At 42.9% G+C, this 13,486-nt stretch overlaps 1 protein-coding gene across 3 annotated transcripts; it reads left to right on the forward strand.

Moving 5' to 3' along the window:
• The first annotated feature begins 264 nt into the window (after positions 1 to 264).
• Positions 265 to 5,308, forward strand: LOC128858391 (uncharacterized). Of its 3 annotated transcripts, XM_054094629.1 has the most exons (10): positions 265 to 352; positions 464 to 1,198; positions 1,263 to 1,729; positions 1,825 to 1,922; positions 1,983 to 2,105; positions 2,183 to 2,620; positions 2,695 to 3,274; positions 3,342 to 3,485; positions 3,558 to 3,759; positions 3,818 to 5,308. In XM_054094629.1, the coding sequence occupies exons 2-10, from the start codon at positions 602 to 604 to the stop codon at positions 4,436 to 4,438; spliced, it is 3,270 nt and encodes a 1,089-aa protein (XP_053950604.1). In that variant the 5' UTR covers positions 265 to 352; positions 464 to 601; the 3' UTR covers positions 4,439 to 5,308. The 3 variants fall into 3 exon arrangements, with proteins under 3 accessions (XP_053950604.1, XP_053950602.1, XP_053950605.1); XM_054094627.1 differs by having other exon boundaries at positions 276 to 1,198; XM_054094630.1 differs by lacking the exon at positions 1,983 to 2,105 and having other exon boundaries at positions 276 to 1,198.
• The last annotated feature ends 8,178 nt before the right edge of the window (positions 5,309 to 13,486 follow it).

A 13,486-nucleotide genomic window follows, 5' to 3' on the forward strand; every position in this document is an offset into this window, starting at 1 on the left:
GAAAGTGTGTATGTGTGTATAATTTCTGGTGCCTCGCAACTGCTATCGCTTTCTCCTACTCTTCCTTTTGAGAAAAAAGTAATTTGCTTTGCTTTGTGTGTATATTCTTTGGCATGACGACAACCGAATTTGGAAGGTTTAATCTTGTATGCCATCATTCATGTTGGAGAAATTAAGTAACGTGATTATTGTTTGAAATTTATCTATCAAAACTTCTGGCAATACTGGCGGGAACAAACGCGAAACAATCAGCGCTGCCAACCATAAAAAGCCGAGTCCCATGTGTCACTTTTCACAATTTTTGCGAACGGCGGCTTTTTTCACAACCGAAAAGTGAAATTTTTTGTAAAACGTAGAAAAATTCAATTTTAAACGATTTATAGTGCATACTAAAGAAATATAAAATAATTTTTGAAAGCATTTAATTAATCGTGAATAGCAAATTTGTTCAATTTCGTTGCAGCTGCATTAATATCAAATATCATGCATCAATAGTGAAGGCGTGAGCATCAAGAGAAATTGTCTTGTTCGGGTGGTCTTCCGTAAATGGCTATAGAGATTTTGAGTTCCAATACGGCGCATAACATTCGCGTTCAGTTTGATGATGTACATTGAACATACACCTTTGGAAGATAATCTGCAATTTTTCTTGAAGAATCATATTCCCGCCAGTGACGCCAACTCAATTCTGGCGCATGTACGCGACGTTGAAGAGACCGCTTCCACACAACTGCAATCGCAGGCGCAAGCTGAAATTGCTAACGCTGCCTACGCCGGTTACACCGGACGCTTAAATCTACTCCGTTTGGGATCCGCTGCTAAAACCAAGTTCCATAACAGCGCCGATCCGGATACAAAAACTTGCTTAGCTAGGAAAAAAGTGTCTCCGTTAGGCGTAATAAACCGTAACGCTGTGCCGCCAAAACTCAACGGAATCGATAATATACCATATGAAGAGGTGGGGGAAGAGGAAGAAAATTATGAACTAATCGATATTGTGAATGATCAAGAGGAAAGAATCAGTAGGGAATCCAACGAAGCAACACAAGAAACCGAAGGAAAGGCTGAGGGAAAAAGCCAAACGCCCGACGCTGACAAAATTATAATACAAATAGAGGACGAGGAAGACAATTACGAGTATTTTGTGCAACCAGCTCCTAGCCAGCGAAAAAATAGCCAAAATAAATTATCCAATCCAGTAGGTGTACATAACCATAATTTTTGTTGTATTGTATTTAAGAATGAATTCTTAATATATTTAGGTTTTTGGCCACCGTCGGCAGCTGAACAGTGAACCTCAGCAATCTCGTACGCGCCCCTTACGTCCAGTACCGGCAGCTATACCAATTAAAACTTGGCTACCTAATTTGGAATTACCGCCACTAGAACTGATACCACCGCAACCATCACGCAAACGATTACTGAATGGTTACTTACCGCTTCAGTTAGAGCGCAGTGACAGTACAGAAAGTATAACCAGCAATTATTATTTGACTGAAGGCGGTATAGATTTAGCGGGTCATAGTCACTTGAACGGGAACCGAAAATCGGAGGAAAACGAAGAAGAAGAAGCATATATAGAATACGAGTATTATACCCAGCCGGAAAATATACCGGGCCGTGTAAACAACTCACAGATGGGTATCGATATATTCAACAGAATACGTCGTCTGTTGAATTTACACTCGGATTCCACAGACAATACACAAGGAGAAGAATCTCGTAAAAGGTATTGCCAGCTGCCTGAGAAATATTGATTTTCAACTAAAATTAACTGAAATTGAGTTACTTATTTTTTTGCCGTACAAAAAACATTTTTTTCAGATCGGGGAACTTTACCGCAGATGTCAATCCACATCCAATAAAATACAAAAAAGTACACAATCGTTTTCCTAAAATCATAACCCACAAACTGGATGATGGTAAATATTTAATTTTTGTTCAGTATTTAAATATATGATTGAATCTCCTGCCGTTTGCAGGCGACTTTGATGTGATCTCTACGTTTCCTAAGCACGAGAAGCAAATGTTGGCATGCAAGTCACCTAGCTCCGCTTCAAAGCATTCAGTAGAGATGACACAACGCAAGTCTTTACACTCCATTGGTTAGTTAATCTCCGTGGCCTGCAAACTCTTACAGGGGAATACTTATTTGGTTTATTTTTCATTTTACCTTTGATAGAAAAACCGAAGTACCGTAAGTCCATGTTTACCGCGCCTTCGGTGACACATCGTTTGGTAAAGAACACTTCCTACGCTGATATAGAATTTTCCGATGATGATGAACCGCAGTTGGTAAAAGGTTTTGGCGTTGGAGGTGCAAGTGGGTCTGGCTTGAGTGATGGACGTGTTGTTAAAAAAGTACCGCGCATGTTTAATATTCCCATCATGCGTGAGAGTGAGACTGCCAGGACGACGGTTTCGAAACCGCCACCTCCACTTATTGAGCCACGCACTGGCAGCATTCTAGCGACATCACTTCTGCCTGATGTTGATTTAACAAAACGTAAACCTTTATCCTACTCTGATGTCTTGCGACAGAACTTACAAATGCCCAGCAGTGGTGGGCACGTCTTGGGCAGACGTTCGGGCAGTTCACTCTCATCTTCGGGAGCAACATGTAAGTATTTGAGAAGAGTAGAGATCTACGTACATTAAATACTGACTAATATACTATTTGTATCTGTATTTCAGCTGGTTCCAATTGTGGACTGAACATTTTTGGAAATATTCGCTCTAATATGTGGTCTACTAATGCGCGTTCCATCCTAACACAAGAGAAAGAAACCGAAGAGCATGAAAAGTATCAACAGCTACTGGAGCAGGTGGTTCCATGTCTGTATGGTGCGTCAGAGGGCTCGAATGTGCGTTCCTTAGCAAAACCATCATTCAGTTTCGATGTGCCACAACGTCGTGGTGCCCTGCATGCCAACAGCAGCAACCAGAAGCCGTTAACTAATCAACGAAAGACACTTAATCTACAAAGTAGCTATGCACGCGCACTGAAAAGACCACCGCTCTCGTCCACCATCAATTTGGATGACGATGATGAGGAGAATAATGAGGATGTAACATTCGTAAGTGTAAAGCAACAGCGTCCAGTGCGTAAGGGTCTACCGACCGTTATTATCGATGATGATGATGAGATAAGTGAAATAATCGATTTGGATGATGATGAAAGACAAGTGGTTTCGGCATGCACCAAGTTAAAAGAGCAAAATGGTTGTGACACCACTTCAGGCATAAAAGATAAAAAGAAGTGTGTTACACGCCTGTAAGTCCTTCGCTTCAAACCGATTTCAAACTGATATTAATTTGTTTGCAACTTTTGTATTCCACAGACCCTACGTTGAACCAGTTAATACGTTGCAAGAACGCTTCAATACTTCACCACATTTGAAAGCTAATTGGCTGGAGGCATTGCAAACGAAATGGAATGAAAAGAAGAAGAATCGTCTGCAAGAGGTCAATGATACGGTGAATGTGTAAGTTGATTGCATTGATGGGATGGTGATAGGAAACTAGTTTTGAATTCAAAATTCATTTTTTCGGCTTAGGGTGGAGAAGTTGACATCCGAAAGACGAGCAGCTGAATTGGAAATGCATGAACGTCTACGCAAAATTCAAATCGTTGACCCTGATTTGCTAGTGATTGATGATTTCCCAGAACCGGAAATCGAGGAAGAGCCTGAATTTATAGAACTAACACCAGAATATCAAGCTCGAATAAAAGAGGCAATTGTAGGACCACCCGATCAGGTATAACGTGCAATAAGAATTTGCAAAGCAATAATAATCATATAATTTTATTACTCAGGTTCTTGTTTCCAAATTCAATTTAAACATTACTCGCCGCGATATACACACTTTGCTCGGGCATAACTGGCTCAATGATGAAGTTATTAACTTCTATATGAACTTGCTCACCGAGCGTGGTGAGACACGGCATGAGTCGCACGGCTTACCCACTGTCTATGCAATGAACACCTTCTTTGTGCCACGCTTGCTATCGGCTGGCCACAGCGGCGTAAAGCGATGGACACGCAAAGTGAACATATTCGCCAAAGATATAATTCCGGTGCCGGTGCATGTTGGCGGTGTGCATTGGTGTATGGCTATTATACATCTAAAGAATCGCACTATCAAATACTACGACTCAATGGGCACACCAAATCCTAGCGTACTGAAAGCACTCGAGCAATATCTCAAGGATGAATCGTTGGATAAGCGAAAGCAACCCTACGACACTAGCAGCTTTGAAATTGAGTCGGTGCGAGAGGTACCGCGACAAATGAATGGCAGTGATTGTGGTGTATTTAGCTGTATGTTTGCCGAGTATATAACACGAAACCGTGAAATAACATTTTCGCAACAGCACATGGAGTATTTCCGTCACAAAATGATATTAGAAATTGTGCGTGGCGAATTGTTGCAGTAATGGGAAAGAATAAAATCTGATTGAAAATATATATGAACATTGGTAAAAGCAGCCTATTAGAAATCTGGTGTGTGATAGATGAACGAAAAAATATACAAATTTTCATAGATGTTTTGAATAAACCTGAAATGGTTGCTGATTTGTGCCAAGCGCATATTCCAAAAATCAGCTGCAATTAAATAAATTGGTTCGTTATAGACATATTTATGTAATTGTTTTGAATGAGATGTACAAAATTTAATATTTCCGCTGCCTTCAGTAGCATCCCAGCGCCACTAATTTACTATTCGATTGCTGTCGAATATCGAACCAAGCGTTACGATATTTTTGCGTCATTAAATAAAGATCAACCAAGCAGTTTACATTAAATGGAAGTTTCGCGCAATAATTGCATTACTATACTACATAATTAAATGCCTAGATTAAAATTTGCAAATACAATATAAAATGCAAACAAATATAATTATAATTTAATGCTCAATTTAAGTTTTTGTGGATACTTTTTTATGCAAAATATTGAATTTCTAATTTATGTCATGCGTGTGTTACTGTAACTAGTGCTATTTAAATTAGCCACATCATTCATTTCCACATTGCGTAACAAAATTATCTAAGAAGCAGTGGTGAAAACACAATCACGTTTTGTTTTTTAAACTAATTTTCAATTAAAAGCAAGAAACAAAAAAGAAACAGTGCTTGGGCCACATAATAATTTCAAATGACAACCAAACTACTGCATAATTAATTTATCTGTCTACTATAAGCCGTCTACAGTTATAAGGTAGCATTTCTGAATTACTTACATACGTATAGTTTATAATATGAATTTGTATGTCACTGATAAAGAGAATAAATAGTATAGAAAAAGTAGTCGTTTATTTTTCGTTTCAGCTGATTAGAAACAAATCAGGGTTTGATTGAAAAGTAATGAGCCTTCCCGCGCGGAGCGTCTGCCAAGCGATCAACTGAATCGGCTGGTGGGGGAAAATGATTGTTGGACCTTCCACTAGAAACCGATCCCAGTTCGCTGGCAACAGCGGTACAGTCAACCTCGCTCCGAGCGTGAAAGCTGTTTTAAAAGTGTGTTAGGATTTTGCAGTGGCGAAAATGCAGCGATCGTTGGAGCAACTTTACTCCATCAAATTTTGTGTAAAGCTAAACAAAACGAGTACCGAAACCATTGGGCTACTCAAGGAGGCAAGGAAGAGGAGAAGTGCTCCTTCGGCTAAAAAACTGCGTCGCCCGGGTTCGGCCCGACCTCGTCAACAATTGTACACTTCATCACGACAATGCGCCGGCGCACACCCCCTTCCTCTGCACCTCTGCATTGGCCAAGATGGGGGTTCCGGTGCTTCCCCACCTTCCCTACAGCCCAGACCTGTCCCCTCCGGACTTCTTCTTGTTCCCGCGCCTGAAAAGAAAGCTGAAGGGGAGGCGTTTCGACTCCATCGAGGCGATCCAAAAAACTGTGACAGCCGAATTGAACGCGATTCCGGCGGATGAGTTTAAAAAATGTTTCCTGCACTGGAAGGACCGCTACCAGCGGTGTATTGACGCTCAAGGGTCCTATTTTGAAGAATATTAGTTGTATAAGCCAAAAGGTTTAATAAAACTGCTTAAAAAAATAAGGCTCATTACTTTTCAATCAAACCCTGTATGTTAAGATGGTGCCTGAACGATTCAGTTCTGCAACTTGATTATCATTGCAGCATCAGATGAAAGAAATGGCATAATAAACATACGCGGTTTTGCATCTTCTTCTCAGTTCAAACGAGCTGGTATCGCTCGAAGTTATTTTGCATGCGGTATAGGTTTTGTGGTCGACGCAGCCGAGAGGGTTGGAACCGCACAACCTCGAAACTCCGGACACGAAATATCAAGTGATAAAAAAGATTTTTCTTATAGCGGTCGCTCTTCGGCCGACAGACAATGGCAAATCTCCAATGGATTTCTGTCATGAAAAAATGTCTGTCTCTCAAAATGTCTCATCTGCCGTTGCTGTTGTTGTTGTTGTTGTTGTTGTTGTAGCAGTACCTTTGCCCTGTCAGTGTAGTGTAATCACCGGTAGCCTTCGTCTAGCTCATCTAACGGCAGGCCCAGGAAACTAGCTGCTTCGACGGGTCGGGTCCAGAGGAAGAGAGGTGTTAGATGAGTGAGCTAGATGGGGCATGTGAAAAGGTGATTAGTGGTGGTTAGTGTCATGCGGGGTGCCTTCACATGCCGGACATATGTTTAGTATGTCGGGGTCGATTCTGGATAGGTAGGAGTTTAACCTGCTACAGTATCCAGAACGTAATTGTGCCAAGGTTACGCGGGACTCTCGGGGAAGTTGGAGCTCTTCGTCTGCAATTGGTGGTGGTTGGACTCCGATAACGGCATTCGGAGGTGGGGAGCTTAAGAAGGTGGTAAGGGTCTCCCGATGAATGTCGTTTATGGCCTGTCTGTACACTGTCCGATCCTGGAGTGGTCTGTCTGTTTTGTGTAGGATCTCGTCCACGTAATTTAGGAAGTGCCTCCTGATGTGCCTGGGAGGTGGCTCAGGCTCAAGCAGGTGTCTGCATGGGTGAGGCCTACGGTGACACCCTAGCAGAACAGTTTGTTATGCTCCTTCACAGGTAGCATATGGGCCTCGTCATGCAGGTGTTGTATGGGGGACATCAGAAGACATCCTGTCGCGGTCCTTATTGCAGTATTTGGAGCTTCGTCCACTGCGTATCACTGGTATTCCAGGCGACCAGACAGCCGCAGCATAGTTAAGAACCGGTCGGCCTATTGCCTTGAAAGTCGACAGTAACATTTCTTTGTCTTTGCGCCAAGTGCTGCCGGCAAGCGACTTGAGAACCTTGTTGCGATTCTGTACTTTCGTTGCAATAGCGGTTGTATGCGCTGAGAAGGAGAGCAAGCTGTCAAAGGTGACTCCCAAAGTTCTGGGGTTGTTAACCGTCGGTATTGGGGTATCATCGACGTGTACCTGAAGTTGCAGCTTGATCTCCTTTGTCCAGGTGGTGAAAAGGGGCGCCGTGGATTTAGTGGGAGAAAGTTGTAGGTTTCTCGCAGTGAAGAAGCGAGAAAGGCGGGCGAGGTAGTCGTTTACTTTGGTGCATAGGCCAGCAATGTCATTGCCCGACGCCATTATCGTACAGTTGTCGGCGTATGAGACCAGGGAGACTCCCTCTGGTGGCTGGGGCAGTTTCGAAATATAGAAATTAAAAGCAAGGGTGAAAGGACACCACCCTGTGGTACTCCTTGCTTTATTTTTCTCTGTTTTGAAGTTTGGTCTCGAAATATCACCGACGAGTGACGACCACTCAGGTTGTTCGCGGTCCACCTCTTCAGCCCTGGCGGGAGTGTCGACTGTAAAATGTCATCTAGTAGCGTGGCTTAGCTGAGTGTGTCGAAAGCCTTTTGTAAATCCAACGCTACTAGGACAGTCCTCTCGCAGGGGCGGTTTTATTTGAGTCCGCGGCTTACCTGGGTGTTAATGACGGTGAGAGCCGTGGTGGTGCTGTGCACTCTTTGGAAGCCATGCTGGTGTGGGGCTGGGGTCAGGTGTTCTGTAAAGAGTGGGAGTAGAAGGGATTCAAGAGTCTTCACTACTGGGGAAAGGAGAGTTATCGGACGATAAGATTTCCCTTGGTTGGCGGGTTTCCCTGGCTTCAGTAGTGGGACCACTCTCTCTAATTTCCACTTATCAGGAAGGATGAGAGTGGCCATAGACAGTGGACCCAGCTTTTTCAGCATCAGCATATTTAATCCGTCAGGGCTTTAGATGGTATCATGAGTTTGATGGCCCCATGAACCTCGACGCAGGAGAAAGCAAGCGGTTCACTGCTGTGTGTCAGTTTGTGCAACAGTCTGGTAGTACTACGTTTGGATCTGTCGGCCGGAGGATACAGAATAAATTGCCGGCTAAAGTAGCTCGCGCATCTCTTCGGATCCGACGAAGTACGACCGTTGATATCCACCTTGTCGTTGTGCTTCGTCGGGTTCGACAGGGACCTTACGGTGGACCAGAGCTTGCTCACACCAGAGGTGAAGTTGCAGGACTTCAGATGCTCTTCCCATTTAGTCCGTCTCATCTGCCGTTCGGAGCAGGCGCAAAACTGTGGGTCCCTCCATTTGTGGAAAACATCAAGTCGCACGCCATAAATAGGAGGAGCAGCTCGGCCAAGCACCCAATAAAAGGTGCAAGCACCAATTTGACAATTTAAGTTTTGTGAATATAGGCAATAATTTTTTCGTACTGTTTTGAGGAACGGCATTTTGCAGGATTTCAAGTCTTGTGCATATCTACCGTTCGTATATTCACCAGCTCTAAAGCAACACTGCTAAGATCCGATCAGTTAATTGGCGGTGGTCTTTAGTCTTTCAAATAAAAGGCTGGTTAGGAGTTGGTGCACATATCTTACCGGTTCCTCGTCGAAGTGCTTGAATAGCTCGATATGTAGGACATCCGTTTTCGCTGCTTTGTTGTTCTTAAGCTGAGCTAGTGCAATATGTACTTCATAGTCGCGTAACATAATGTAAATTTCGGCGTCAAAGTCCTCGAAAGGCGTATTATTCTTCATTTAGTAAGGTGGAAAAGTGGTTAATCGATTATTCCCTACTCTCGAATTTGTGGTAATTCTTTCTGCTGATCAGTGTTTTAAATTCTATTTCCTCTTCAGTTTATATCGCTTGTGTCGCTCTCTAAGAACAAAAGTTATGGTCGAAGGGCGATTGTGGCTTTGCAAGGTGTTTGTATCCTTGGCTGCGCTAATAAAGTCATTCCGGTATATATCAGTTCTTCGGCCGCACGCTAGTCTGGAACTTTACAAATATGGCTTCATCGCATTGGCTAACCTTTTATCAATTAGCTGGCAGTCAGAATGCTTGATTGATTTTCTTATGTTGATATCTGGTGGTACAGACCCCTACATTGCGCCTCCCGGCAAAGCTGATCAGTCTCAGTCCGATAGCGGAGGTTTGTTCATGGAGGCTGAACTTTCATTTCCGCAAAAGTTAGTTTGAGTTGGCTAGGCACGAGTTTGATATCGGAACGGAGCCAGTCATCGTTTTCTTTTACCGGAAGGGGTTGGTTGGCTGGTTAAAGTAGTAATTCTTCCAGAATTCAACTAGCGCTTCCGCACCATTTTGTTGACACATCCTCGTTACCAACTTGCTTAACGGTTATTTACAGCATAACTATATCCAGTCTGTGCGGTTAAGGAACCTTATTAGGTTGTTGGCGTCTAAGACAGACAGCTGTTCGAGATTCTCGAACAGCGGTCGGCCCAGGGTTAAGATTCTGTCCCTCCATAGGGCAGGGCATTCACAGAGGAAATGGAAGATTGTCTCCTTTTTCTCCGGTTGTTTACAACTGTGACAGTATGTATTATGAGGGATATCCATTTTGGCTGCCTGTTCTCCGATAGACCAAAAGCCAGTTATGACTGCCGTTAGTCTCCAGGCGTCCTGTCGTTTCATGCTTATTAATGTCGACGATTGCCTGAGGTTGTAGGCGGGCCATAACGTTCTGCTAATTTTACATTTCGTCTGGGCTTTCTACCTACAATCCGCGATTCGAAGGTATTTTTGGCAAATTGCATTCTTGACTGCACCTAATGGTGTGAATACCGATTCTGCGAGAACGTTGTTCTTGGCAGATCCCCCTCTTGCCAGTTCATCTGCTTTTTCGTTACCTTCAATGTTCCCCTGTCCCGGGACCCAGATTAAGGTAACTTTATAGTTTTCACTCAAGATGATGAGGATATTCCTACTTTGTTCCCCCACTTTAGATGTTGCAGTAGCCGAACCCAGTGCCTGGATAGCAGCTTGGCTATCCGAAAGAATAGCGATATTGTCCTTAAAAGAGAAATCTCTGATTAGTAGCCTACAGGCTTCCCCAATTGCCAGTACTTCCGCCTGGAAGGCACTGCTGGTATTAGGGAGACGCACAGATTTTTCAATTCCAAGTCTGTGAGAATATATACCACCCCCAACACCGCAGGCCATTTTACTGCCATCTGTATTGACTGTAGTGTCGAAATTGTTTAGAGAGAATCTTCCTTAGATGGAAAGAGAGCGGAAAAATTCCTATTGAAAATTACCGTCGGGACGTTGTAGTCAGTTCTCAGATTAACTGAGCTTGTCGCAATAATAGACTAGCATGACCATAAGTTTTTTCTCTCCAGCGACCCGCTTCATTTAACCTAAATGCACTCATGGTTGCTGTCTTCTTAATATGTAGGTCTATTGGAATAACGTGTGTCAGTGCATTGAGAGCCTCTCTAGGACATGATCTGATTGCACCGACCGCTATTGCACAGGCTGATCTTTGTATTCTGGCGAGTAATTTCGTATTGTACTCTCTCCGTAGAGCTTTCCACCCAACTACCGAACCATACGATAAAATAGGTCTTATAACCGCCTTATACAGCCATGTTGTATGCTTAGGTTGAAGACCCCATCTTCTTCGAAGCATACGTTTACAGGCATATAAAGCAATTTCTGCCTTCCTTACCCGTTCTTCAACATTTAATTTCCAGCTTAGTTTGGAGTCCAGAATTACCCCTAAGTACTTTGCGCTGGGTGATAGTGAGAGAATTTGTCCGTTAATATAAATTTGGTAGGGTAAATGTTGGTACCTTATATCTGGTGGTGAAAAGCATAAGTTCTGTTTTACGTGGGTTCAAGCCTAGGCCACAACCTGCGGCCCAAGAGATAAGCTCGCCTAACGCCCTTTGGATGATCCCACTGATCGTATTAGGACACAGTCCTGACGCCATTAACACCACATCATCAGCGTACGCCACCGCTTTTATCCCACCTCTATTAAGTTTTGTTAAGACTTTGCTAATAACGCATAACCAAAGAAGTGGGAACAATACTCCCCCCTGTGGAGTGCCCCTGTGGACCTTCTTGGTTATGCTGATATTACCCATATTAGCTTTGATGATCCTGATTTCTAGCATAGAGATGACCCAATTACTGATGCAATTGCCCACCTCTGAGTCTGTCAACGCCCGTTGGATGGTATCTGTACTAACATTGTTAATGCCGCCTTCTATATGCAAGAATGCCGCCATGGTATAATGTTTGTTCCGGAAGGAACTCATCAATTGCGATTAAACATAAAACTTTACGGTTTAGTCTTCGCAGCATGAAAAATACGCTCCCCAATATTCTCTATTTCATGTGTCCGCGGTATCAGACTGTAAAGCCTTGCCTTGGTCTAGCTTTGCTTCCATTGACGCGTTTCCTGGATGACGTCAGTCAGTGTGCCAGTGCCAGTCTTCTCTCAGCTGAGCAAAAAACCGGTTTACGCTTGAACAACGTCCATGTTGTGTGCGTTTATTGAAAATAACTAAGACATCATCTTTTCTGACGAAGCCAATTTTCATTTCTCAGCTTTGTTGACAAGCAAACCGGAGCGATGGAATTTTCTCTGAAAATACTGCTGGAAACACAATTTCGATCAACGGTGAGCACTACAGAGTTCATGCCTCTTTATGCCGATTTTTTGTTGAAGACATGGACTTGAACGATTTTTGGTTTCAGCAGGATAGCACGCCATGCCACACAGCCTATGCCACGATTGAACTTTTGCGGTAATCGTGTTATCAGCCATCTCTCCGTTAGAAGGACCAATATTATGCGAACAATTCATTAACGATTCAGGCCCTTAAGACCAATATTAATCAAGTCATTCGTGTGATAGGGCCAAAAACTATCATCAAAGTATTGTAAAACTGGGGTAATAGGAGGCGCTACTCTCGCGGCGTCACTCGAGGCAGTCACATGAAAAAAATCGTGTTCCATAAATAATGGGAATGTTTACTCTTTCGAATGAACCAATAATATACCGAAAACAATTTATTTTATAGACCAACTTGCATTTCCCACTATCGAAAGAGATAACAGGTTTTGTTCACTATGAGGAATTCAATGGCCAGAGCCTAATAATAGGCTGTATAGCAAATTGGCCACGTTATACGTGTGATAACACAAACTGCAATCCTCGCGGGATGAGGTAATTCGACTTCATTCTGCTCGCCAATCTGGCGATACATGTTGTTAATATTATAATAAACCGACTTTTGTCCCCAACCAAAGCAAGAGGTGTTTGATTTAATCTAAACAAATACTTTATGGCTGAACAAATCACACTTTCATATATTCAAATATTATATTACAACCAAGAAGTTATGAGACCTTTAAGTGACTGAGATTATGTAAGGTACTAGTCTACTCTGACTAACTCCCTTCGAACCTTATATGATTGTATGTGCTTACAATACTCTCCTGACAGAGTGTCGGATATGTAAGCTAATTAAAGCACTTGCTAGAAGCTACATGGTTTGTCTGTCTTTTGGCTGTACTACCTTTCTTTGGCGTAAAGTTATGGTAGTTTTCATTCCTGAACCGGCAAAACATGATTATGGCTAGGCAATTAGCTTAAAGTTTTTAATGCCGAAAGGCGTAGAACATAAGGAAGAACAGTACATTAGGCCACTCAGTTCTAATCAACATGCCTACCAAGATGAGGTTAGGTTACGATGATTGCCGCTCTTTAGGAGAATGTAAAGAGATCCTCTTAGACCTGGGTGACCATTATGATATCGCTTGTTTGGGCATCATTTTGTTTTTCTAATAAACGATGAAATATTGTAAATGGATGCAGATTTCAAGTCTGTCAGATAAGTCATAAGAGTTTAGACAGCTATGTCGGGTGATAGTGACAGGCAAAGTGTTTAGGACTCTCCATTGCCTCTTCGCTTTTTCAGCTACTACATGCGTAATTAGCGGCAAACCACATATGATTCCTATGTGTTCCCATAGGAAGTGCTGCGTGATGATGCCTACCACTATACTAATGACAGGCTAATCTAGATTGATAAGGGACCTAGTTTTGTGTTCGCTTCTTTAAAGCTAGACAAGACAGCTCCACTGACAAAGGCAACTAGACAGTTCCACAAGTGAGCTCCGCGGGGCATCTAGTGTTGGCCTGCGCGATGTAGGGCAACCTGATGCAGAGCTTGTTTGAGGATAAAAGGGTGCACAAATACC

Source organism: Anastrepha ludens, chromosome 3 (genome assembly GCF_028408465.1).
Source record: "Anastrepha ludens isolate Willacy chromosome 3, idAnaLude1.1, whole genome shotgun sequence".
Lineage (NCBI taxonomy): Eukaryota > Metazoa > Arthropoda > Insecta > Diptera > Tephritidae > Anastrepha > Anastrepha ludens.